This window comes from Onthophagus taurus, chromosome 11 (assembly GCF_036711975.1).
Source record: "Onthophagus taurus isolate NC chromosome 11, IU_Otau_3.0, whole genome shotgun sequence".
Lineage (NCBI taxonomy): Eukaryota > Metazoa > Arthropoda > Insecta > Coleoptera > Scarabaeidae > Onthophagus > Onthophagus taurus.
The window spans coordinates 26,916,285-26,942,441 of record NC_091976.1 but is presented as its reverse complement, the minus strand read 5'-3'; the positions used below and the strand labels follow the sequence as shown (position 1 = coordinate 26,942,441).

The 26,157-nt window shown below is 30.4% G+C and overlaps 1 protein-coding gene across 6 annotated transcripts; it reads right to left on the bottom strand.

The window, feature by feature from the left end:
- Positions 1-1,541: 1,541 nt before the first annotated feature.
- LOC111414344 (monocarboxylate transporter 9) lies at positions 1,542-25,219 on the bottom strand. Of its 6 annotated transcripts, none has more exons than XM_023045657.2 (9): positions 24,938-25,204; positions 13,724-13,817; positions 9,751-10,021; positions 9,104-9,390; positions 9,007-9,042; positions 3,961-4,230; positions 3,442-3,895; positions 2,249-2,440; positions 1,542-2,190 (listed from the first exon to the last, which is right to left on the bottom strand). In XM_023045657.2, the coding sequence occupies exons 2-9, from the start codon at positions 13,802-13,804 to the stop codon at positions 2,036-2,038; spliced, it is 1,746 nt and encodes a 581-aa protein (XP_022901425.1). In that variant the 5' UTR covers positions 13,805-13,817; positions 24,938-25,204; the 3' UTR covers positions 1,542-2,035. The 6 variants fall into 6 exon arrangements, 5 of the variants coding, with proteins under 5 accessions (XP_022901425.1, XP_022901424.1, XP_071055769.1 ...); XM_023045656.2 differs by lacking the exon at positions 24,938-25,204 and adding an exon at positions 15,320-15,410; XM_071199669.1 differs by lacking the exon at positions 1,542-2,190 and adding an exon at positions 2,746-2,770 and having other exon boundaries at positions 2,284-2,440; positions 24,938-25,219.
- Between the last annotated feature and the right edge of the window lie 938 nt (positions 25,220-26,157).

Genomic DNA, 26,157 nt, shown 5'->3' with positions numbered 1-26,157 from the left:
AATAAAGACATAAATCCTTAGCAATTGTTTTCTTTTATAGTAGTAGGAGCGAAAACAACTTTGTGTTTATTAAATTACGAAATTGTACGTATAAAAAACTAAAAATCACATTTTCAGGACTCATGGGCCATTTCTCATTTACAACTGTTCGTTTCCTTCTTTTCCCAACAATGATGCTGCCACAGTCTACACCCCCTCTCCTCATCCTTCAACCAATATCTATTGGCCCTCTCTACATTACACACCTAAATCTGCCTACCAACCTCGTCCCCTCCTCATACAATGCGCCATCAAGTATGTACTTCGGTAGCCCCTCTGTTACAAGTTACAAACCATTCTAGTTACTCGCCCATCAGTTCCTCTGGTTGGTATGTCGTCCAGAACAACGTCAATATCGAAGGTTGACTGAGGTTACGGATGTTGCTCAATGTCGGATAAATTGGGAATAGTCAGTTAGGTTTGCTAAGGTTAATAAACTCCAGGTAAGAAATATTGGGTAGTGTTAGTTTTGTTTACTAGGTTCAATGACTTCTAAGTAAAGAATTAAGTTAAGTAGGGTAATGGACGTTGCACGATATCAGGCAGGTTTGGGAAAAGTCAGTTACATTTCCTAAGGTTAATGACCTCCAGCTAAGAAATATTGGGTAAGGTCAGTTTTGTTTACCAGGTTGAAATACTTCCAGGCAAAAAATGATGGGTAAAGTTCCAAAATATCAAGTAGATTGGGAGAGGTCAGTGATGTTTTCTAAGGTTAATGACCTCCATGTAAGCAATATTGGGTTAGGTTAGTTTTGTTTACCAGATTGGTAAAAAATGTTGAGTAAGGTTGCACAATATCAGGTAGATTGGGAGAGATCAGTTATGTTTGCTAAGGTTAATAACCTGAATATACCGCATTTTAATAAAAAAATCTGCTATATTTGAATGTCGTTGCATAACATGGCTAAAGAAAGTTGATAATCGCGCGGCACAGAATGATGACCACAAAAGAGGCAGCAGTTTGGGGCATTTTTGCAGACCATTCTGAAGTGATCCAATTGTTCACAATATCAACATACGTATTTATGACGTATTATTCTTATCTGTTACAGCGTTTTTCGTCTTCTCTGTAGAGTAGCACTTTGCTTTCTGAATTGGCTTTTCCATCTCAATAGGACCATCCCTAATCATTGGCCCTATCCTTGTCGTTGATATTCTTGTACCAACAGACCACAAGCAACTATAGTAGGCTTGGAAGGTTTAATAGTGATTGATCTGGATATGTTGTGTATTAAAGCAGCTAGAATTAGTCTGCAAATTGTATATTTATCCTAGTTAACGCAGTTGGAATAAAGCAGCAAAGATATTATGAGGTACAAAAAAGCAGAATAGTGAAATGTACTAAGTACTAAGACTTTTCCAAGTAATAAAATATCTGGGAGAGCTGTTTGATGAATAGTGGAGATTCCAGTTGTAACCTAATGAATTGTACAGCGATTTTATCATAGCAGAGTGGCACAAAACAATAAATGATGATTAATGAAAATAAATAAAATAAATAATAAGTTTATAATTGTTTTATTTATAAAACCATCATTAGCTAATACATCATTTAGCAGACGTAAACCTAAGTTACAATCATCTATGTACAGATTCATAGCAATTTTTTTAAAGATATTTTCACGGTCATTCATTCACACGCGTATAGATTCAGTCTTATACCACTAATATCACACTGAAAGTGTATCGTGTAATGTCGACTCTTGCACTTAAAGAACGGTATAAACGCAAGGCTACGTCAACGGAAGTAAGAACAAACTGCTTGGTTTAAAGACATACGACAAAAACTCTTAGGGAAAACAAGGAAATTTACTTTTTTCTACGTTGTACCATCTAATTTTCTTTTCATCATTTTTTTCGTAAGTAAGTAGGTTCCACAAATACAATATAACATTAATTAATCATAATGTAATGGAACCAAAAAGGTCAAGATTAATAATTTAGATGTTTAATACTTGGACTTTCATTTAAAATGGCGCGTGCTACTTTATAGTTTTTAAGTTGTAGTATCAGAGTCGGAATCCCTGTTTTTTCTCGTTTTGAACCAGATAATTAAGTACTCAATACACCACGCCGTACAGCAGAGCATTATTAAAAATGTCTGCGAATGTAAACACATTGAATAACTGTTTGTTTGATCTCTAATCACACCTGAAATACAAAAATTTTGAATTATTTATTTATTTTAATAATAATTAAGGTTGTTTGCCTAATAACGGTCCTAATGCAACCACAAAAAGTCCCTTTCCAACCATATGTAATCCAAAAGCTGCTGGTAATTTTTCCAATGAGGAATATTCAGAAATAGTGATGGTAAAATTGATAAGGGCAGCTCCTCTAACAAATCCGCAAATTCCAAGCCATACAACGATGCTCATGTACGCCGTTTGTTCGGCCAAGACTGTGGACAACAGAAATATAAATTAGATCTAAGAATAATGGGTATAAAGACATGCCTCGGTGCGTAAATAAAAAATGGATGAACCCATAAAAAAATAAATAATTAAAAGATTAGAATGACTTGGAGAAAAAGAAATCGGCCCTCCGGATACTCAAAAATTTTTAAATTTCAACAATAAAAAAAATGAATAAAATAAAAATTGTTTTAACGTAAAAGCAAAACGGAAAACGTTCCGCGAAATCTTACGCACTGAAATCGGTTATACAAAAAACGGTAAAGCTTATGTCTCTATAGTTTTTGATTACCTATATTCGGTTTGGCTCCATTCAGCTGCCAACAAAAATTCACAAGTACATTAGAAAATATGTTCAATGCGCAACATAGAATTCATAAAACCCAGTCCAAGAAAAAAAATCATAAAAAATAATAAGTTTGGACCAAAAAAGGAATTGTAGAATATAAAAAAATGAAATAAAATCATAAAAAGATTTAAATCATTTCAAATTAACCAAAAAAGTTGTATTAAATTAAAATGAGATAAGAAATTAATTAAGTAAATATAAATAAATAACAATAATCGTTGTATTTTTTTCTTAAATTTGATAATTGAAGAAAATTGATGATTTTACCTGGTTATTAACGAAGGACTCGATATGAAGCCACGAGCTGATTTTTTGTAAGAATTCATCCCAAAAAACGCGGATAAAATCATAAACGCTTTATTAAGCTAAGTAATTAAAAATAAAAAATCCCTCCTTGATTATTTAATAATTAATAAATAAAAAAACCAAAAGAGCACCTTTTTTAATTTAATTTAAGTCTTCAGACAAATTTATGCTGAAAAGAGGTGTAAGTTATCGATATACAAAAAAAAATATTTGCACACCAATTAAAATTGGAAGAAATCTTTAAAATTCATAATTCATCACCATAATAAAGTTTAATTAATTAAAGATTTCTTACCAAAAATATCTGTATGTTTGGAAATTATCTCATCTTACCTGATCTACAAATCCCAAGTAAAAATATGGCGGTCATAAATAACGTCCTTTTGGATATGGTCAGTCTATCACAAATTGGAGGGAGTACCAATCGAGCAATGATGTCTGTGATCGCCTGGATCGATAAAAATATGGCTATGTTGGTCTTAGTATAAAGTAGATTCATGAAGAAAAACGGCGTAACCATTTTAAAATTTTGCTCGGCGACGTAAAAAATGGAGAGACCAAAAACTAAATTCAAGTAAATCGGATCTTTCAATAAATCAAAGTCCATAAACTTGATTATTTTTTGCCAAAATGTCTCTTCAGTTTTTTTGGCGATCGAAAGCGGTGCCGGATGTGGTAACTCCTTCATTATTTTTTGATGCGGATTTAATTGCACACCGGGGTAGCTCATATTTCGTCTCATATGCAAACCATCCGATGCACTCGTTTTACGTTCATTATTATCAGTCTAATTTATACAAAAACATTTTTTAACTTTATACTTTTGATTCAAAAAAAAAAAAAACGATTTACCTGTAAATTTAATAAAAGACTTGATCCGGTAAAATCAAGCCTAGATATACTTGAGGCGATTGAACCAACCGAATCTTTACGTTTTCGGCTAACAAAGCTCATCGTCGAAAAATTACGAGGAAACGTTGACTTTCTAGTTAAATTCGGAATGTTCATGTGTTGTTTTTCAAGATCTTGGAGAGTTTTTATTATTATGTTGCCGTTTATTAAAGTTTGATCTTCTTGTTGTTCAGTTTCTTCGTCGTCTGTTTCTTTTATCGTCTCCATTTCCTATCAATTTATTATTATCAATTTTTTCAAATTTAAATATTAAAAATATTTCTTTGCAACATTAAAAAGCTAATAACTACAAATAGAGAAAGTAGTTAATATTAAGCACCATGCAATAATATACCATATATAATAATAATATACAGAGTGGTTCCGTTTTTAATCGGGAAACTTTACTAGGGCGTAGTACTTGCTAAAATAAGACAAGTTTTTTATATAAACATAGCGTCACAACTCTTTTATTTTCGAGCTATGAAGCGCTGTATTATTAAAAAAAGTTATGCACTTACTAGGATCTAGTACTAACTAAATAACTCCAATTAATTGTGATTTTCATAAAAAAACCATAAGGTCTATCTGAAGAAATTACGTTGTTTTAAACAATATTAAAAAATTGATACCCTTGCTTAATAATAGTCAAAAATTATTAATAATCATCAACAATTATGAGTATTCACCGTAAATTAAACTTACAAGTTCTCAGAGCCATCTTTTAGAATAATTTTAGCTAAACATGGAGGCATAAAGTGGTACATGGCAGGACATTTTATTTTTTTACACAGAAACTATTAACTTTTAGGAAAATACTAAAAAGACAAAAAAATACCACTAAAGAATGAGCTTTACAACCCATACTTTTTTATGTTAATATTCCATAGCGCTAAAAAGTTATTATAAAAAAAATGAAGGGGGTGGTGAATTTCATCCCCTTAGAGGGCGCTAGGGAAGTTTAAAGTATGCTTGAAAATAAGGTCTTAACCAGTAGTAAATACGTACAAAGTTTCAAATTCAACGGTTTACTTACAGCCGAAATACAAAACAAAATGTAAATTTTTGGCTCAATTTTGACAGCTCATAGCTCGAAAACAAACGAGTTACGACCCTATGTTTATATAAAAAACTTGTGTTATTTTGGCAAGTACTACGTCCTAGTAAAGTTTCCCGATTAAAAACTGAACCACCCTGTATATAATATATACAGGGTGATAAACAAAAAAATATTTTATACAAAAGTTGACTCATCACTTTCTATTACGTAAAATTATTTTCACTTATACAGGATGTTCCATGTTTAAGCTTAACGGAGAGTAAGTTTATTTTAATGGAACACCTGTATATTTTATCATATTATGAATAGAATTAAATTTGTTTATACAACCGTATATCTTACTATTTAACAGCGTTCATAGTTCCTGAGATATTCAATTGTTCTTCCTATCTAGATACACTATACAGGTTGTTTATAAAGCTTAGTAACTTTTGATGTTTTTCCAATGGCTTTTTCTTAAGTTTTTTAAATGGAACAGCCTGTATATTGTGTGCTAGTTGAATTGCTCATCAAGTTCCCTTTAATTAATGATAAGTATTTCATGCGTCTAACTTTAATAGTTTTCCTGATATTTAGAATTAAAAGAAAAATGTGTAATAAAATGTCATTATTGTACTTAAAAAAGTGACAGAATGTAATATATTCCTTATAGAATGTCCTTTTTTTGTTTTTTTATTTTTTGTTTGTCTGTCATTTGTAAATTAGTAATATTATATTAAAATATGATTTAAAAAAAAACTTTAATATATAAATAACCAAAACGTGATAAAAATACAAAAAACACAATTAAATGGCAGAATAATAAATCCCTTTTTTAATTACTTATATTAACCAAATATTAAAAGGAAGAACAAAAAAAACTGATAAAAATAGACAAAATATAATATTAAGTACAATAACGCATATTTTATTACACATTATTCTTTAAATTCTAAATATCAGGAAAACAACTAAAGTTAGATATATGACATACTTATCATTAATTAAAGGTAGCTTGATGGGCAATTCAATCAGCACACAATATACATGCTGTTCCATTCAAAAAACTTATGAAAAAACCGTTTGAAAAACATCAAAAGTAACTAATCTTTATGAACACGCTGTATAGCGAAACTAATAGCTTTGGATACTATCATTTACCTACTAGCTTTGACTATTTTCTGACATAGCTTCAAGGCAAAATTGGAAAAAACGTTTTTACAAAGATCCTGCAACGGACACATTTTGGAAAAACAATTGAATATCTCAGGAACTATGGACGCTATGAGTTACTAACATATACGGTTGTATAAACAAATTTAATTCTATTCATATGATAAAATATACAGAATGTTCCATCTAAAAAAATCTACATACTCTCCGTTACGTCTAAATGGAACACCCTGTATAAGTGGAAATAATTTTAAGTAATAGAAAGTGGTGAGTCAAACAACTTTTGTATAAGACATTTTTTTCTTTCTCAAACGGTTTAGCAACTATCGTCCGCCGGGATACTAATAACTCACTCTGTATAATATACAGTGTCCGGCAAAAAATCAGCAACACCCGTTTTATTTCTGTTCCATTGCATCAACGTTTCTGACATTTAGCTTATATGGGAGGTTCATACCGATTTTTCGACCTAAAGTATTTTCAAGGTGGTGGCCACTTCCGGTCCTCCGGAAGTAGACCTCAACTTCGTTATATTAATTGTATGCGAAAAAATATGTTGACTTTGATAAAAGTTACTGGTACTTAGCATTTTTCGTTTTCGAGTTATTTTGCTTTTATGTTTTTATTTTATGTATTTATTTTGTTTTATCTCAGCCAATATTTATTCAAGAAAGCTCTAGTTGGTAAGATTACTCTTCAGATGATTTCAAATAGATTGTCATTTGTTGTATCAGAGTATCTTATACAGGGTGGTTAAAAAATCAATTGTCGTTTCTCCATATTCACTGGCAAGAAAGCTGAAAATTTTATATGGTACGCCCCATATTTTTTTAAGCTACCAGTGAGAGAATTAAATTTTTTATCCAAACCTAATTTTTGTTTTCATTGATTCATTTATTTGTTCTTCTATTTGTTATTTTTGGTAAATAAAAGATAGTGAACTAAAAGATTATCAATCAAAGTTAATTGTAAAAATAAATTAAATGAAAAACTGTCAAAATATCATGTTCTAATAAAAATATAACCGGTTCCTGATGAGCTAATCAAATATGGGGCTTACCATTTAAAATTTTCACTTTCTTGCCATTGAATGCGGAAAAAGGTAATTCACTTTTTGACCAACCTGTACAAGATACTGTGATACAGCAAATGACAATCTATTTTACAGCATTTGAAGAGTAATCGTGCCAATTTAGAGCTTTTTTGAATGAACGTTTACTGAGATATGGAGTTTTAAAGAGCATGGTGAAAATTACCAATAACTTTTATCAAAATCAACTTATTTTTGCGCATACAACTAAAAGATGCAATATAAACTATAGCATTCTATTTAAAATAACGAAGTCTTGAAAATACTTTAGATCGAAAGGTCGGTATGAACCTCCCACATAAACTAAATTTCAGAAATGTAGATGCAATGGAACAGAAATAAAACGGGTGTTACTGATTTTTGGCGGACACTGTATATAATATACAGTTCGTTTCAAAAGTAACAGATAAATTCGATAAAATTATTATAAACAATTTATGAGAAAATCGATGAAACGGGTCTAAAGATTTAAATTTTGACACTTGGAAATGTTAAATCAAAACAATTGGTTGCCATGGTTACGCACAGCTACTGCTATTTTCTATATCAAATGAATGGAAAATAATGAAACTTTAAATTAATTTTTCTCGAAAATTTTCTTATGTAACCGATATTAATATTTATTGTACATAATTCAGAAAAAAAATCCTCTTTCAAATTCCAATATAAAAAATGGGGTGTTCCATTTAAAAAAAACTACGATGATGTCAAAATTCGTTTAAAAATGGCTGAAAAAATATAAAATATACACCAAAAAATTGCAACAAATTTAAATCTTTAGACCTGTTTTAGCGATTTTTTCATAAATTGTTTGTAATGATTTTATCGAATTAATCCGTTACTTTTGAAACTCACTGTATAATAATATACAGAGTGTCCGGAAATGACGTGTACAACGCAAGACCACAAGTACCTTGACCAAAAATATGATGATTTAACTAAATCGTAATTTAACTATATACAAAATTGCTTAGTTTAGTCGCTAGAGGGCTTTGAAAATTCATGATGAATCGAAGATAAAAGGCAAAACGAAAAATGCGAATATTGCTGTCAAGTTTAAGTGACAAACTGTTTTTGTTTTTAAAATTAATGTATACCTAGCCAACTATTAAAAAAAACGTTTTTAGTTACCTTGCATCACTCATTCGCGCTTGTGGGGATTTACGAAATATATTTTTGTGGCTAAACCGTTCACCCTACTGAAATTTTGTAAGAGAGATAATAGTTTTTAAATTAAAGTAACTGTTCAGAAAAATAAAATGGTAGTGTTTGTACAGGGAGTTAAAAAGATATGGATGCATAATTTATTGTTACAAAGTTTTTAAACACCCTATAATTTTCGAAATTAGAGTTTATTCCACAAATAGCTGTAATCTACTGATACAAATGCATGACCAAAAAATGAATAAAATCCATCAAGGATTTTTCGATTTATTTAAAAAAAAATTAAAAAACATATTATTTTTAAATACCTCTAGCGGCTAAACTAAGCCATTTTGTATATAGATAAGTTGAGTTAAATCATCATATTTTTGGTCAAGGTACTTCTGGTCTTGCGTTGTACACGTCATTTCCGGACATCTGTATAATATATGTATAGTAAAATCTCGCTACAATCGTTTAAGTCATGCTATTGAGATTTTACTGTAATTACAATGAATTAGGAATATTTTTTCTCTACAATGTTGTTTGTTAAATAATTTACCTCGCTCGACGAAAAGTAGAAAGAAATTCCTTGCAGCTATACATTTAAACATTTATAGCAAACACCCAAAAAAAAAATCAAATTTTGTTTAACTTACCTGATGATAAATGCCTTCCTCTTCATCTTTGACCTCGGGTTTAAAATGATTTTCGGCTGGTTCCAACATAACAGACCCGACGAGACCATGCATAGCCACTCCCCCGAGTATCAACATAGCCCCGGGAAAACTGTAGTTTTCGAGAAGGATTCGAACCGCGTGTGGCATCAGCATCATCCCAAAGGCAGTGCCGGCGAGGGAATAGCCAACCGCTTGGCCCCTCTTTTTAACAAAATAGTGATTTAACGCGACAAACGTAGCGGAGGCGGTCAAACCGACCCCTATACCTAAAATATAAAAAGAACCGTTTCACACATCACACTGTCGTTTCAGTTTTCTTTGAGCCAAAAATGTTTCTTCAGCCATGGTATCTAAAAATGTCATCGTTTTTATAGTTGATTTTGGATAGAAGATTTAATACCTAAAAAACACACAAGTCTCCGATCAGAAGAATTTATCCGCCTAATAATACAAAAAAGCTATAAAATAGAAAAAAAGCTCGATTCCAAATTAAAAAAAATATATATTAGTTAAATAAATAACATGCTCTTCCTTCACCCAGAGTACACCACTTCTCCTCCAAAAGAAGTTAGAGAGTAGCTTTATAAATTTAAATTTGGAAAAATAATTTAATTAAATCCTCTCACCATTAATAATACTGTAAGTTGCTAGGATGTGCGTCATACTTCTCGCCGGGAACGTTGCGATCAAACCCAAACTAACCAGAACGGCTCCCAGCAAAGAAACCTTCCGATAAGACAAAGCTTTGATCAACGGGCCAACGAACAAACCGGAGAAATTAATGAGGGCATCCAATGTACTCATAATAACCGCGGCTCCCGTCGTTCCAACATCCAATTCCAATAAAATTTCTCCGAAAAGAAGTCCAAATGATGTTTCTATTGATCTTGTACATAACTAAAATTAATCATACAAAAATAATTATTTCATCTAATCAACCCCAATTAGATAGGATTTTTTGACGAAAAATATATCATTCGAAAGCTTAATCCTTTGCCAATATGACATCTTTTTCGAATTCCGCTAAAACGCTAAAATATTGCCAAAATGACCTTTTTTGGGTGGTCATAACTCCTAAACGATGTACTCGATTATCATGACCTATACGTCATTCGATTCGCCATAGTTTCTTCTATCAAAATCAAAAAATACCTGATCTCAATTCTTTCCCATTAACTTTGTACAGCCCTCAGAATGACGCCGTGTTTGGCTCATTGCTTATACACCCACATTAATTTAGTTAATCTAAGCTCGGGATTTTCTAAGCAAAACGTTTTAGAAAAAAAGTTTTTGTATAAAAGTTGTAGCAAATTTTATTTTTAACAATATTGCTCTTTTACAATTTTGCTCTTAGATGCATAAATATCGAGAAAAATTTAAATAGGTGAAAATTATATAAAATTGTCGTTTTATATCTTCTTTTGATAGAGGGCGGGATTGGAAACGTTTTAGAAAAAAAGTTTTTGTATAAAATTTGTAGCAAATTTAATTCTTAACAATATTGCTCTTTCACACTTTTGCTCTCAAATGCATAAATATCGAGAAAAATTTAAATAGGTGAAAATTACATAAAATCGTCATTTTACATCTTCTTTTGATAGAGGGCGGGATTCGAAACGTTTTAGAAAAAAAGTTTTTGTATAAAAGTTGTAGCAAATTTAATTCTTAGCAATATTGCTCTTTTACACTTTTCTCTCAAATGCATAAATAACAAGAAAAACTCGAATATGTTGAAAATTAGATGAATTCATGATTTAACATCTTGTTGAGAGAACACGGAATTCGAAACGTTTTAGAAAAAAAGTTTTAGTATAAAAGTTGTTGCAAATTTTATTCTAAACAATATTGCTCTTTTACCTTTTGCTCTCAAATGCATAAATATCAAGAAAAACTCGAATAGGTGAAAATGAGATGAAATCGTGATTTTACATCTTGTTGTTGAGAGAACATGGGGTTCGAAACGTTATAGAAAAAAAGTTTTTGTATAAAAGTTGTAGCAAATTTAATTCTTAACAATATTGCTCTTTCACACTTTTGCTCTCAAATGCATAAATATCGAGAAAAATTTAAATAGGTGAAAACTACATAAAATCGTCGTTTTACATTTTCTTTTGATAGAGGGCGGGATTCGAAACGTTTTAGAAAAAAAGTTTTTGTATAAAAGTTGTAGAAAATTTAATTCTTAACAATATTGCTCTTTTACACTTTTGCTCTCAAATGCATAAATATCAAGAAAAACTCGGATAGGTGAAAATTAGATGAAATCGTGATTTTACATCTTGTTGTTGAGAGAATACGGAATTCGAAACATTTTAGAAAAAAAGTTTTTGTATAAAAGTTGTAGCAAATTTAATTCTTAACAATATTGCTCTTTTACACTTTTGCTCTCAGATGCATAAATATCGAGAAAAAATCGAATAAGTGAAAATTAGATGAAATCGTCGTTTTACATCTTGTTTTGATAGAGGGCGGGATTCGAAATGTTTTTGTACAAAAGTTGTAGCAAATTTTATTCTTAACAATATTGCTCTTTTACACTTTTGCTCTCAAATGTATAAATATCAAGAAAAACTCGGATAGGTGAAAGTTAGATGAAATCGTGATTTTACATCTTGTTGTTGAGAGAACACGGAATTCGAAACGTTTTAGAAAAAAAGTTTTACTATAAAAGTTGTAGCAAATTTTATTCTAAACAATATTGCTCTTTTACACTTTTGCTCTCAAATGCATAAATATCTAGAAAAATTCGAATACGTGAAAATAAGATGAAATCGTGCTCTTACATCTTCTTTTGATAGAGGGCGAGATTCGAAACGTTTTAGAAAACAAGTTTTTGTATAAAAGTTGTAGCAAATTTAATTCTTAGCAATATTGCTCTTTTACACTTTTGCTCTCAAATGCATAAAAAACAAGAAAAACTCGAATAGGTTGAAAATTAGATGAAATCATGATTTAACATTTTGTTGTTGAGAGAACACGGGGTTCGAAACGTTTTAGAAAAAAGTTTTTGTATAAAAGTTGTAGCAAATTTAATTCTTAACAATATTGCTCTTTTACACTTTTGCTCTCAGATGCATAAATATCGAGAAAAATTCAAATATGTGAAAATTACATAAAATCGTCGTTTTACATCTTCTTTTGATAGAGGGCGGGATTCGAAACGTTTTAGAAAAAAAGTTTTTGTATAAAAGTTGTAGCAAATTTTATTGTTAACAATATTGCTCTTTTACACTTTTGCTCTCAAATGCATAAATAACAAGAAAAACTAGAATATGTTGAAAATTAGATGAAATCATGATTTAACATCTTGTTGTTGAGAGAACACGAGGTTCGAAACGTTTTAGAAAAAAGTTTTTGTATAAAAGTTGTAGCAAATTTAATTCTTAACAATATTGCTCTTTTACACTTTTGCTCTCAGATGCATAAATATCGAGAAAAATTCAAATATGTGAAAATTACATAAAATCGTCGTTTTACATCTTCTTTTGATAGAGGGCGGGATTCGAAACGTTTTAGAAAAAAAGTTTTTGTATAAAAGTTGTAGCAAATTTTATTCTAAACAATATTGCTCTTTTACCTTTTGCTCTCAAATGCATAAATGCATAAATATCAAGAAAAACTCGAATAGGTGAAAATGAGATGAAATCGTGATTTTACATCTTGTTGTTGAGAGAACATGGGGTTCGAAACGTTATAGAAAAAAAGTTTTTGTATAAAAGTTGTAGCAAATTTAATTCTTAACAATATTGCTCTTTTACACTTTTGTTCTCAGATGCATAAATATCGAGAAAAATTCAAATATGTGAAAATTACATAAAATCGTCGTTTTACATCTTCTTTTGATAGAGGGCGGGATTTGAAACGTTTTAGAAAAAAAGTTTTTGTATAAAAGTTGTAGCAAATTTCATTGTTAACAATATTGCTCATTTACACTTTTGCTCTCAAATGCATAAATAACAAGAAAAACTCGAATAGGTTGAAAATTAGATGAAATCATGATTTAACATCTTGTTGTTGAGAGAACACGGAATTCGAAACGTTTTAGAAAAAAAGTTTTGGTATAAAAATTGTAGCAAATTTTATTCTAAACAATATTGCTCTTTTACCTTTTGCTCTCAAATGTATAAATATCGAGAAAAATTCGAAAAGGTGAAAATTACATAAAATCGTCGTTTTACATTTTCTTTTGATAGAGGGCGGGATTCGAAACGTTTTAGAAAAAAGTTTTTGTAGCAAATTTAATTCTTAACAATATTGCTCTTTTACACTTTTGCCCTCAAATGCATAAATATCGAGAAAAACTCGAATAGGTGAAAATTAGATGAAATCGTGATTTTACATCTTATTGTTGAGAGAACATGGGGTTCGAAACGTTTTAGAAAAAAGTTTTTGTATAAAAGTTGTAGCAAATTTAATTCTTAACAATATTGCTCTTTTACACTTTTGCTCCCAAATGCATAAATATTGAGAAAAATTCGAATACAGATAATTTAATAAACGTGATATATTTAATTACTTGATCTAAACCACTCATTTACTTCTTACTTATAATACTTTTTATTAATTTGTGTAAATAAAGAAATTATATTTTGTACTTACATTAACTATACTGACTCCTATGACAACCACCCAACCCCATCCTCCATCTGGAGGGACCATCTTCGTCTGCTGGACCAGCATCTTGCTATCCAAACTAAAAAAAAAAATTAAAACAAAAAAAATAATGTACAAATAGTACCAAGAAAACAACTTAATCAAAATTGTAACGATAAACGTCTAGACTCAAGTAAAACTAAAATGGATTTTATCGATTCGACGACAATTAAGTGAATACTTGAGATTGTGCATTTATCTCTGCGGGGATTATTTAACGTTGCAGATATGCCATTCCGTGTTCCCAATCGATAAACCGAATGAGGTAGACCACATGTTGTAATATTGTCCTAATTCAATTTGCAAACTAGTTAAAATCGTTAAAAATAATCTGTTTCATCGGCAACACGAGCGTTTTCACTCAGCAACAGAGTGTAAAATAAAATTAAATCTGACTATTTTTTTTTTCAGTCACGCGGTATTATTTTAACTTAACCATATCCAATTTTGAGTACCCATTGTTCATGGTAATCAAACAATTTATAATAACAAATCATAAAGTATATATATATTGTTGATGATTTAACAAAAAATTTAAATCCAAATAATTTATACGCGTTTGAATTAAGGTTATCGCATTATCATAAAATGTTAATAGATTTTTTTTTAATAAAAAGATAAAACCATTTCTTTTTTCCTACAATAACTTTTACATTTCAATAGAAACCAGGTCAACAATATTGAAGTAGTGTGCACAAGGAGTAATTCTTTGCTTTTTTTCTTTTCAAATATTATTATTACACTTTAAATTGAATGAGAAATAAGTTTAGATCAAAAATGGAAATGTTACGCAAATTCTAAGTAAGTTGGGCGTATGGAACAGTTAATAAATTCAAATGGGCACGTGTTCAGTATCTTGGCACACAATTTTATTGAAACGATTCCTAGTAGGTGGCATAAATTTACTTGGGAATAGAAATATTTTTAAATTATTTAAATGTTTCAAATAAGGAAAGATTTTTAATTTTTGAATTATCTTGAATTAACTTTAATAGGAATTCTTGTTAAGTATTATTCAAAAATTTTACTTGCAAATATATAAATTTATTTCGCTTGTATACTATGTGCATGATATAAATATTAAAATAGAAATTGTACTGATTTAGAATAATGATACGGTTAATGATAAAACATTTCTGGTACAATATTGATTAATATCGTAACCATTCAGTAGGGATGCCCACTCGAAACGTTATAAAGAAGGTCAAGGCTTTTACATGCGCGCATGTCCTTCACCAGGATTCATGGAAAATTCCACAAAGCCAGGAACCAACAACGAACGGTACGGATCCGGCTTCTTGTTAACAAAAAAAATGAGAGCGCGCATTGAACTCGCACTCCCAAATAAAAGCTATCCTAAATTGTTTATAAAAAAAATTTTTTTTTGTTCTACATCTAATTTGAAAATAAAATTTTAATTTAGTTACAAAAAATTAATTGCTCAAAACGATTAAAGAAATTTCTACTAGTTAAAGTACTAAATGTTATTAATTATTAAATAAGAAAGCTTTTAGAATAAAAAAAAGAAAATTTTATACATACACATTTCACGAATCACGTGATCTGTTCGCAGTCTTAGGAACAACTGGCTGCGGCTGTGCCAGGCTTAGGGATAGTCCTGTTCGAAACATCGATCCCACAGGCGATGGTCACGTGACCGTCACGCGCATCGCACGTGGAACCGGCCAGGTTTTAAAAAGCACAACCAGCTGATCTCAACCACGAACAACAAAGACCAGCTGTTTTAACGTGGTTTTAAACTTAACTCACAAACAAACATTTCTAGTTAAAGATTAATCGATTTCTTTAATTGATTGTATATGAGAATGATTTATTCATAGAATGAGCCAATGGAAAATTTTCTGAGATTTATAGCTTATGGCTGAGCGTAAGGTATTCTGGATTTCTTTGTTCTACATAAATAATTTAAGTGGAACGCAACCGCGGTTGCTTTGTGCTGGGTTAAATATTTGAAGAGACAAAGACTAGAAAAACTAGAAAAGTTTTCATTTGAATAATGTATAAAATAAAATATTGAATGAAGAAAAAGAAATAAGAGATAAATAAATTTTATGGAGTTAAGTAATAAATTGTGTAATTGATGCAGATTGATCAAATAAGCTGATAAAATTTGTTATCAGCAAAATAGTATATACTATACTCAACTTTTTCTATTTTCTATCTAATCTCTTTAATAACAAGTCTCATCTTATAAATGTGCTTGTTTACTTCATAGTGGCCACATATCCATAATTTTTTGGTGGTTAATTCACTTGATACGACACTTATACATACATACACTTGATACGATGTGTTTGACCAGTAACCCAACCCAATCCAACCTAATCGAATCCAAACCAACCCAATCAAACGCAACCCAACCCAACCCATTCCAACTCAAGCCAGAAACAGAAAAAGATTTAGATATACCTTTAGATATAAATGCCACCATTAGCCTATACAAGAACAACAACATATACCAAGGCATGGCTCTAGCCACCAAACTTAAAGAAGAAAAGAGAAAATTCGAACTAAAACAGACAGCTCTTGATTGAGAGCAATTTGAAACTTTCAATCCCCAACAAACAACTGATTTCCAATTAGATCCGGAAACGAATATGGCACTACGGCATCCACCTCTGGTACTCTGCCAGTGACTCGAATATCAAGGGAATGCCCATTGGTATGCATGAAGATCAGATATATTTAGACACATCAGAATTCTAACCGTTAAGGAAGAAATTAAAAGTTTGTTGAGAAGCATGAAGCTAGAGTTCACGTCTACGACAACGCAAAGATGTTATCTTGTGATAAATATAGAGTACAGTGCGTGGGGGACTAAACTAGAAGACATCACTGATTTTAAAACTACAGGACTAGTTTTGATGCCAGCATAATAGTGTTATTAAAGAAGAAGAAACTGAAATGATGTCGGTTTCTCAGCTTTTTACATGATACAGGAAAAGCAGTATTGGCGGTAGGTCATATGGAGCTGATGCATGAGTGCATAATAGATCACCTACAATCATTGTCAACATATATATATATATATGTGATGTATATATGATTATATATATAAAACAGCATTGATGACAAAAATCACATCTTCATATTTTCTTATTTTTTCAACTTGACACTTCTATAGCTTAACACATCAGATAGAACATCGCAGAGAAAACGCTACAGCAACATTTTAGCAACAATCTCCAAATTAGAAGAACACACATATCCATCAATCTTTGATTGATTCGCTTGATACGACACTTAATTGTTTATTATTTCGAACCCAACCCAACCCAACCCATTCCAAATCACTACTGCTGCTCAAAAGACTGAGCCAATAATAGAATCTAGAACAACATAATTGCAGATTATCAATTTGGATTCAGGCAAAAATTCAGCGCTCAACAACAGACCAACTGCGTAGAATAACCAACACAATTGGACTGGATTTGGAAGAAAAGAAAATCTGCTCAAGAGACTTTTTAGATGTCGCAAAATCCTTTGACAATGTTTGATATAACGGCTTGATACACATACTAAATAAACTACTCAAAAACGCAATACGTAGATATGTTATGGTACATCTTGGACAGATCCTGACTCTGACATTCCAGAGTTGGAGGAAACTGCGGTGGCTATCTTTGCAGATGGCACAGCATTACTTGCGTAAAATACTTTTTCACTGCATTGCTTACAGTTTAAAAAGAACAGAAGTTATCTACTCGGAAACTAGAAACAGCCAACAATGCAATACTCGACAGGACCAAAACATAGAGGATAAAATTAAATAAAATGAAACTGCGCCCCTAGATATAAATCGCATCATTATCCTATATGAGAACAACGTCATGTACCAAGCTGTGCTCTGGACACTAAACTTAAAGAGGAAAAGAACAGAATTCGCTCTAAAACAATCAACGTTATTTGATGATCTTGAAACCAATATAGCACTACGGCATCCACCTCTGTGATTCTGCTAATGATTCAAATATTAAGTGAATGCCCACGCATACCAGCGTGAAGATCAGATATATCTAGACACATCCGAATTCTAACCGTTAAAGAAGAAATTAAAAGTTTGCTGAGAAGAATGAAGCTAGACTTTACCTCCACGACAATACATAGATGTTATTTTGTGTATAAATATAAATTAGAAGACATCAATGACTTCAAATAGTGTTATTGAACAAGAAGAAATTGGAATGAGAAAGGTTTTTGCTATATATATACAGGGTGTCCCGAAACTCAACGTCAAGCAGGCACCGGGTGAGAGGCCAACCCATACCTGTTCTGGTAAAATTGAGAAAAAAATGCCATGTCTTTTACTTAAGTGGTAATAGACATATTTTTGAAAATGTTAAAATTCGCTCACGTTCATCATATCTTTAGGTACTACGGTTATTCCTAAAATACACAACAAAAAAATAGACTACAAATCAAACAACAAAAGTCATTAGTTTAAAAAAAATATATCAAGTTGATTGAGTTAAGGTCGAAAGAATTTATGTCTATTAAGTTTGACAAACGATTTCTAAAAAAAGGAGTAGTACAACGCCCTTGGCAAGTTATTTTAAAAGATGGCCTGTTTAGTCAAGTTTTCAAAATGGTACAACACTTGCCATTTTTTTTTTTTTCACAAAAAATATCATTACCTGTTTTTCTGCAAAAAACAGGTTATTAAAAAAACTCATCTCTTTAATAACAAGTCTCATCTTATAAATGTGCTTGTTTACTTCATAATGGCCACATATCCATAATCTTTTGGTGGTTAATTCCCTTGATACGACACTTATACATACATACACTTGATACGATGTGTTTGACCAGTAACCCAATCCAATCCAACCTAATCGAACCCACACCAAGCCAATCAAACGTAACCCAACCCAACCCATTCCAACTCAACCCAGAAACAGAAAAAGATTTAGATATACCTTTAGATATAAATGGCACATTAGCCTATACAAGAACAACAAGACATACCAAGGCATGGCTCTGGACACCAAACTTAAAGAAGAAAAGAGAAAATTCGCCCTAAAACAGACAGCTCTTGATTGGGAGTAACTCGAAACTTTTGATCCCCAACAAACTACTGATTTATAATAAGATCCTGAAACCAATATAGTACTACGGCATCCAGCTTTGGGACTCCGCCAGTGACTCGAATATCAAGTGAATGCCCACTGGTATGCATGAAGATCAGATATATTTAGACACAGCCGAATTCTAACCGTTAAGGAAGAAATTAAAAGTTTGCTGAGAAGCATGAAGCTAGAGTTCACGTCCATGACAACGCAAAGATGTTATCTTGTGATAAATATAGAGTACAGTGCGTGGGGGACAAAACTAGAAGACATCACTGACTTCAAAACTACAGGACTAGTTTTGATGCCAGCATAATAGTGTTATTAAAGAAGAAGAAACTGGAATGAGAAAGGCTTTCTCAGCTTTTTACATGATACAGGAAAAGCAGTATTGGATCATATGGAGCTGATGCATGAGTGCATAATAGATCACCTACAATCATTGTCAACATATATCCACTTGAATATAGAATGGAAGCAGCTAAAACAGCATTGATGACAAAGATCACATTTTCTTACTTTTTCAACTTGACACTTCTGGAGCTTAACACATCAGATAAAACATCGAAGAGAAAACGCTACAGCAACATTTTAGCAACAATCTCCAAATTAGGTTCTTCTAATTTGGAGACTTCCGATTGACAAGCCGGATATACGATTAATAATAAATAATAATTATTAATCACATGCTTCAAAACAATACTTAAGTATTACAATACAATTGTTTGATCGCCCTAATACATTATATACTTAATAATTGATTGTTACCTACAAAAAAAACACATTGATTAATCGAGTACTTAATTCGTAATCGTAAATTTATTCGATTTATCAATTTGATGATCACAGCAAATAACTAACGATAATAACTCGTAACAAGTCAGGTATTTGTCACGTGCTTTGTAGAATTTCATACTGCTTAAAGAGAAACGATGACCACGAGATGGGACGAGGAATTATTGGCTTAAATTGCTAAGCTAGGCGCATCTCGTTTCGCTCCTCTTCAAAATCAAAACAAAAAGAGAAAGCCCCGAGTCACGAGACTCGTGTTCGTGACTCACTTAAATTATGGCTTTACTTGCGAACCGTTTCTTTCATTTCTAATTATTAATTAAAAAATATATATAAATTGTAATCAAAGTATGAGAAATTTATAATTTGAGTTGAAGTTGAAAATATAATTGATGAGATTTTTTTTAATTGGTTTTAAATTACTCTCTATGGATAGAACAAATTGATGTTGATTAAAGATTTAAAGTACAATTTACTATTAAATTGTCTGTACAATTTAAAAAAATATAATTTTAAGATAAAAATAATTTGAAGAAAAAAGTAGATAATATTCATAAATAGATAATTTTAATCGTATAAATCAGAAAACTCATAATTTCTGGTTTTATAACCGCAGTTAGGCAATCGATACGATTAATAAAACGATCTTAATAAAAATGATATTGTCAAGATAATTTGAATCGAAGTAATAAATCTGAAATGTCCTAATCGAATGGTATTTATAGCTTTCTTTATGTAGAATAACAATTTTAAAAATCTTTATCTTATTATATAAATCTCTTTTTCGAGTAATAATAATAATATATATACAACATATATTTGTAAATCCCTTATTAGGTTGTTATTGCTTGATTGTGAGGTTGCACAGGAGGTAATGTAATTGATTTCTTATAGCCAAAAGTAATATAACAAGCTTTATGTTATGTTAGTGTGGTTGCAACATAAGGAATGTTAAGATATAATACTTTGTAACCATCCATGTTAGTTAGGATTGTCATGCAGTGCCAGATTTTTCTGTTTTCTTTACTCATAGCACATTTATGTAACTTTCCTGCCTTGTTATTTCCCTAACATATACAAAGTTTGTAGTTATGAGCAGCTGTAAAGTCTGCTACTCAAACAAGTTCCTCTTCTATATGATAATTAACATATACAATCTAAATATGTATGCCTTAGAAGTTATCAATTATGTTACCGATACGTTAACTAGCTACAACTAACATTTTTCCGGAATTTGAGTAAAAACAAATCATGTTGTCAGTATTATATACCTAGGGCATTGTCATCCGAAGGCAGAAAAATATAAAGTGCCTCGGAAACAGTTGCAGCGTGGCATTTTCCTCATCCAGTAAAAAGCTTAACCTCATTACTCAAAAAGTTAATATTTGGATACTTTTGCTTAATATTACGTCAAGCCTCAAACCAATTTAGTTCAGAAAGAATGGCTAATTTGTGAAATAACTGAAATCTAAGTTGTTATGTTATGGTAGGTGGGTTAATTTTATCCAAGATCAATTGTTAGGCGAGAAACTTCTTCGTCCTCAGCCTGTATTCGTACACTACTGTACAGGGTGGTTCAAATTCGATGTCCGAATAGACTAACTCGGAAACTATAAGAGTTAGAAAAAAAGTAGCTTACATCTCATGATCTCGTTTTTCGAGAAACTGCTAATGCCAAAAACCTCAACGCGCTATCGTCTTTTGTTTTTCCCCTAGAGGTCAAAATTGAAAATATTGTAAAACCAGCAAGTGCAATTATCTTCCTTATTATTATAGGTGAAGTATTATATCTAAGACATTATATGGACACTTTTTTGCAGAGAATTGGATGACGTAGTCAAACAAAATTTTTCGGTTTTAGATTTTGAAATATTATGACAATTTTCGTTTTTTTTAATGGAAACAACCACTCATTATTCGCTTATTAAATTGCTAATTTTTTTCTGGTTACAAAAATAGGTTAGATAGGTCTATTTCTTATTGTTTTAGAATAAAGCTAAAAATAAACTTTTTTTTAGTGTCGTCAAAGAAATTAAATTTACAGTTTCCTGTAAATTATGGTACTATAACTAAAAATTATTCTACTAAAAATTTATATAAAATTTACTTTATTTTCTAATATGTAACATTCTAACATGTTAAACTTTTCGTAATTTTCCATCTAAATCCATCTTAAAAAACAGGATTTTTAATTTGACACTTCAGAAAAGTACAAACAAATGTTGCTATGTTTATTTGAATTAAAGAAAATAAAGTCCCTAGATTTACAAAGTACCGCGTTTCATGACGCCTGTTTTCGAGCCAAAATGGCGGTTTGACAACTTGTCACTGCATCTCACCACTTATTTACAAAAATATTGCTGTCTTGTTGCCTATAGAGTTGCAAAAATAGCAGTAAGAAGGGCTTTCGACTCTTCAGAGTACCAAGAGAAAAAAGAAAGGAATTTTGGCGAAATGTTATCAACAGAATGACTTAGTTTTAAATTTCCCGCTTGACTTTCGAGCCAAAATGGCGACAAAAATATATGAGCGCGATCTATCAATAATTTATTAAGTCATTTAATAATAATATTAAATATTAATAAAAAATGTTAAATAATGCAATCTATTCCAACTTTTGCATAAAACAAATATAAATTAAATAGTTCAACAAATGTATTTGTTTCAAATATCAGAAATATGTTTTCTTAATTTTTAGTTATAATTTACAGGGAACTGTAAATTTAATTTCTTGAACTACACTAAAAAAAAGTTTATTTTTAGCTTTATTCTAATTGTAAAACAATAAGAAATAGACCTGTCAGACACTATATTTTTGTAATCAGAAAAAAAAACGAATTTAATAAGCGAATAATCAGTGGTTGTTTCCATTAAAAAAAAACGAAAATTGTCATGTTATCTCAAAATCTAAAACCGAACATTTTTTGTTGACTACATCATGAAATTCTCTGTAAAAAAGTGTCCATATAATGTCTTAGTTATAATTCTCCACCTATAATAATAACCAAGATAATTGCACTTGCTTGGTTTTACGATATTTTCAATTTTGGCCTCTAGGGGAAAAACAAAAGACGATAGGGCTTTGAGGTTTTCGGCATTAACAGTTTCTCGAAAAACGAGATCATGACGTGTAAGCTCCTTTTTTTCTAACTCTTATAGTTTTCAAGTTAGCCTATTCGGACATCGAATTTGAACCACCCTGTACATAGGTCTTTTCCAAATATCTCCATTTATTTCTGTCTTTTCCTGTTTTTATCCATTCTTTCCCCGTCATACCCTTCACATCATCAATCCAACTCTTCCACGGTCTTCCTGTACTTTTTTTTGTGGCTATTTTTCTGGGGTCGCTATTTCGAATCTTGTATCTCAAAGTACTTTCAGCAGTGCTCGTTCCAACGCTCTTTATAGGACAATAAGTTGTTCTGCAGTTTTTCTTGTCAAGGCCATAGTTTAAACTCCGTATGTAGTGACTGGCAATGCAGCTATCATACACTATCTTATCACAAAACTGAGTTTTCCAAATGCTGACCATGATAGTTAAATGATGCTTTATTTTGGCTGTTTGATTTTCTTTACCAATTGTAGTGTGACCAAGATACATATACCAGGTTTACCTTCTGTAAGGAGACCTTATCAATGGCAACATCATTCTGCTTGTTCATTACTTTACAATTCATTTTCTTTATTTAGACCTCTTTTCTTTGAATGTTCTTTAAGATCTTGTAACATGTTTTCCTCATCGCCTGCGAACCTTAACTGATTCAAGCGTACACCATCCACATTCAGACCCATATTTGCCCAATCCAATTGTTTAAATATATTTTCCAAGGCCGAGGTGAACAACTTGATGAAATAGTGTCATCCTGCCGAGAGTAATTTTCTCTGTTTTTTTTTTATCCTCGTCTATTTTGACGTGAAAAATCGTTTGCACATGGATATTTTAGGCAAAAAACTTATTGAGGAAAATCTTATTGTTCCATTATTAGATAATATTATCATATAATTATGGGTTGAATCATTTTTGCTCGGACTTTGCGAGTTTAAAGAGTGGAGTAACTCATTTCCAAATTTTGAATGACTCATAATTACACTTAACACCAACCACTTAAAAACGTTCTTTCTTTATCACTACTCACATTCCAAAAAGATATTTCATTGATTCACAATTTTTTAATACAGCAATTTAAACAAAAATACAAATATTTCAATCAACTTTAAAAGTTTATTAAAAAATATTTACGTTACTTTTTGCTTTATGAAAGTTTTAGACATTTTACAAAACTCGTGTAATTATTAAATTTACGCTAAAACACGATGTTTCTACGTGCTAATGGAAGTGTTTATTTAAAAGTACGAAAATATTAATATTTCCTCGTTGTAATATATATATAACAGGAAGTCACATTTTTTAATTATAACTGTTGCGTTAGCAGTTTTATAAATAAACATTTATTCAAGAAACTTTTTGTACGAATAAGCAAAATAAATTAAAAGCGTTTGGTTAAAAAAATACAATTTTGTTGTTGTTAATTATTTCACGTGTCTTGTTCCAGTTTATCACGTTAATAAGTTAAAAGGCATTCATTCCAAAAGTAGGAATGACGTGACCTCATTGATCGCGTTATTTGTTAAAGTCCCATAAAAAAATAATTAATGGTTAAATTTATAATTATAATTAAATTTATTTATTAATATAAAGTAATTTTTGTTTGTTTTTAACTCAATAAAATGTAAACTAACTCATTATTTATTATATACAGTTATTTTAATAGATTAAATAATTTAGATTAAAATCTTTTGTTATAAATTTAACAAAGAAATTTGAGAACAATGAATCAATTTAAAATATCTCCACAACAAAAAAACGTTTCCACTCGTAATTAATCCCTTTAATCGTTAGATATTGATTAACATTTCAATTTATTGAGTAACCCATAAAAATATAAACAATTTATTTTAAAACCCACAAAAGGAAGTGGAAATCGTATCTTTTTTTAAAGGAAATGTAACTAAAGATTACGAACGTCTCGTTTACACGTGTAAGTACTTAAATAAATAACTAAACTAGACTTAAAAAAACGTACACCGAGTTTTTTATTTTAATTATTTTTAAATTTGTTGCGATAAAATTAGTTATCGTTTAAAAAAGGTTTCCCTAGCAGTTCAAAAACAAATAATCTATAAATAAATTGAAATGAATCGATCAATTTTCTTAAAATAGGAGCTGTTGTTTCGTTTCAATCTTAACTTAATCATTTTTTTAAAAAAAATTTATTCTTACCTTAATTTTAATGAAGTAGAGACAAAATAATAACACAAAAAATATAATAACGTTCAAAATTTTGTTTTGGAGATCTTAAAATTTTCAAAATTTTAGATCATGTTTTCTTCTTTTTTAGACGGCGTGGTATATTTTTTTGGGATTATAGTTTCACGTCGAACAACGGCACATGTTGAACTGTGTCTGGTTTGATGGTCGTCCAATACTTTTGTAGTGTTTTGCCCGATCTTGTTGGGAGTCAGTGGTACCACATCGAAAATTGCGCGGTCACCAGTCGTTTCGTTTTAGAAACTTTTAATACTTTCTAACTACACGATTATTATTTTCTAACAATTATTCGTTTTATTCGTTCGTTTAATAATAAATTGATAATATCGCGTTTGTTTTATTATTTGTTTAGATGGATGATATCGGTTCTGTATGAGTAAAAGATAAGAATTTTTTTTTCGAGGACAAATGATAATATATCAGAAAGTTGTCGTCGTAAACAAATTATGATTTACTACAAGAAATATTTAAGAATGTAAAAAAAATTTCGTGAAATATTTATAATTAAAAAGGTAATCGTTGAGTCAAAATCAAAAATAACACAAAATATGTGGTAACAAAATCTATTTTCTGATGTCGTTTGTGAAATGAAAGTTCAAATAATCTATTTATCACTCAATTTTTTTAAATTTTTTCAATAAACTGTATTGTATGTATTTAATGATGTGAAATTCGTATAAAAATATCGCGTGATTGAAAATTACTAAAAATATTTATTTTAATCATCGATATTAAAATTTATTTACACTTGTTATTGTTATATTTATATTTTTAACCTTAATTATATTGTTAACCACTATACTACTTGTTATTGTATTTAATAGTTAGAATTAACCATAAGAAAATATTAATTAAAAAATATCATCATCATCATTTTTAATTTGCACTTAAACGTGCGAACGTCTGAAGATGGCTAAACTCAAAACTTTCTAGGTCTAGAATAACAATTAGAACTCACACTAGCTCTAGTATTAGTTCTAATGCTAGTGTTAGTTCTAGCTAGTGGTACCGGCCGGTACTTTTAGTTGCTGAGAAATAAATTTTTGAAATAATCGACAAATATTTCGAATTTTGCAATTTTTATCGATTAAGTTTTAAAAATTCGTATAAAATCAAGTTCTTGGAATAGGAGTATGAAAATATCCCAAAGTGTTAATAAAAGTATCCTCTTT

Coding starts and splice junctions, on each gene's coding strand:
- LOC111414344 (XM_023045657.2), bottom strand. CDS start 13,804: ATGCTGGTCCAGCAGACGAAGATGGTCCCTCCAGATGGAGGATGGGGT. Junction 9,043..9,103: donor AGGAAGGCATTTATCATCAG/GTAAGTTAAACA, acceptor TTAAATGTATAG/CTGCAAGGAATTTCTTTCTA. Junction 3,896..3,960: donor GTCTTTTATTAAATTTACAG/GTAAATCGTTTT, acceptor TGTATAAATTAG/ACTGATAATAATGAACGTAA.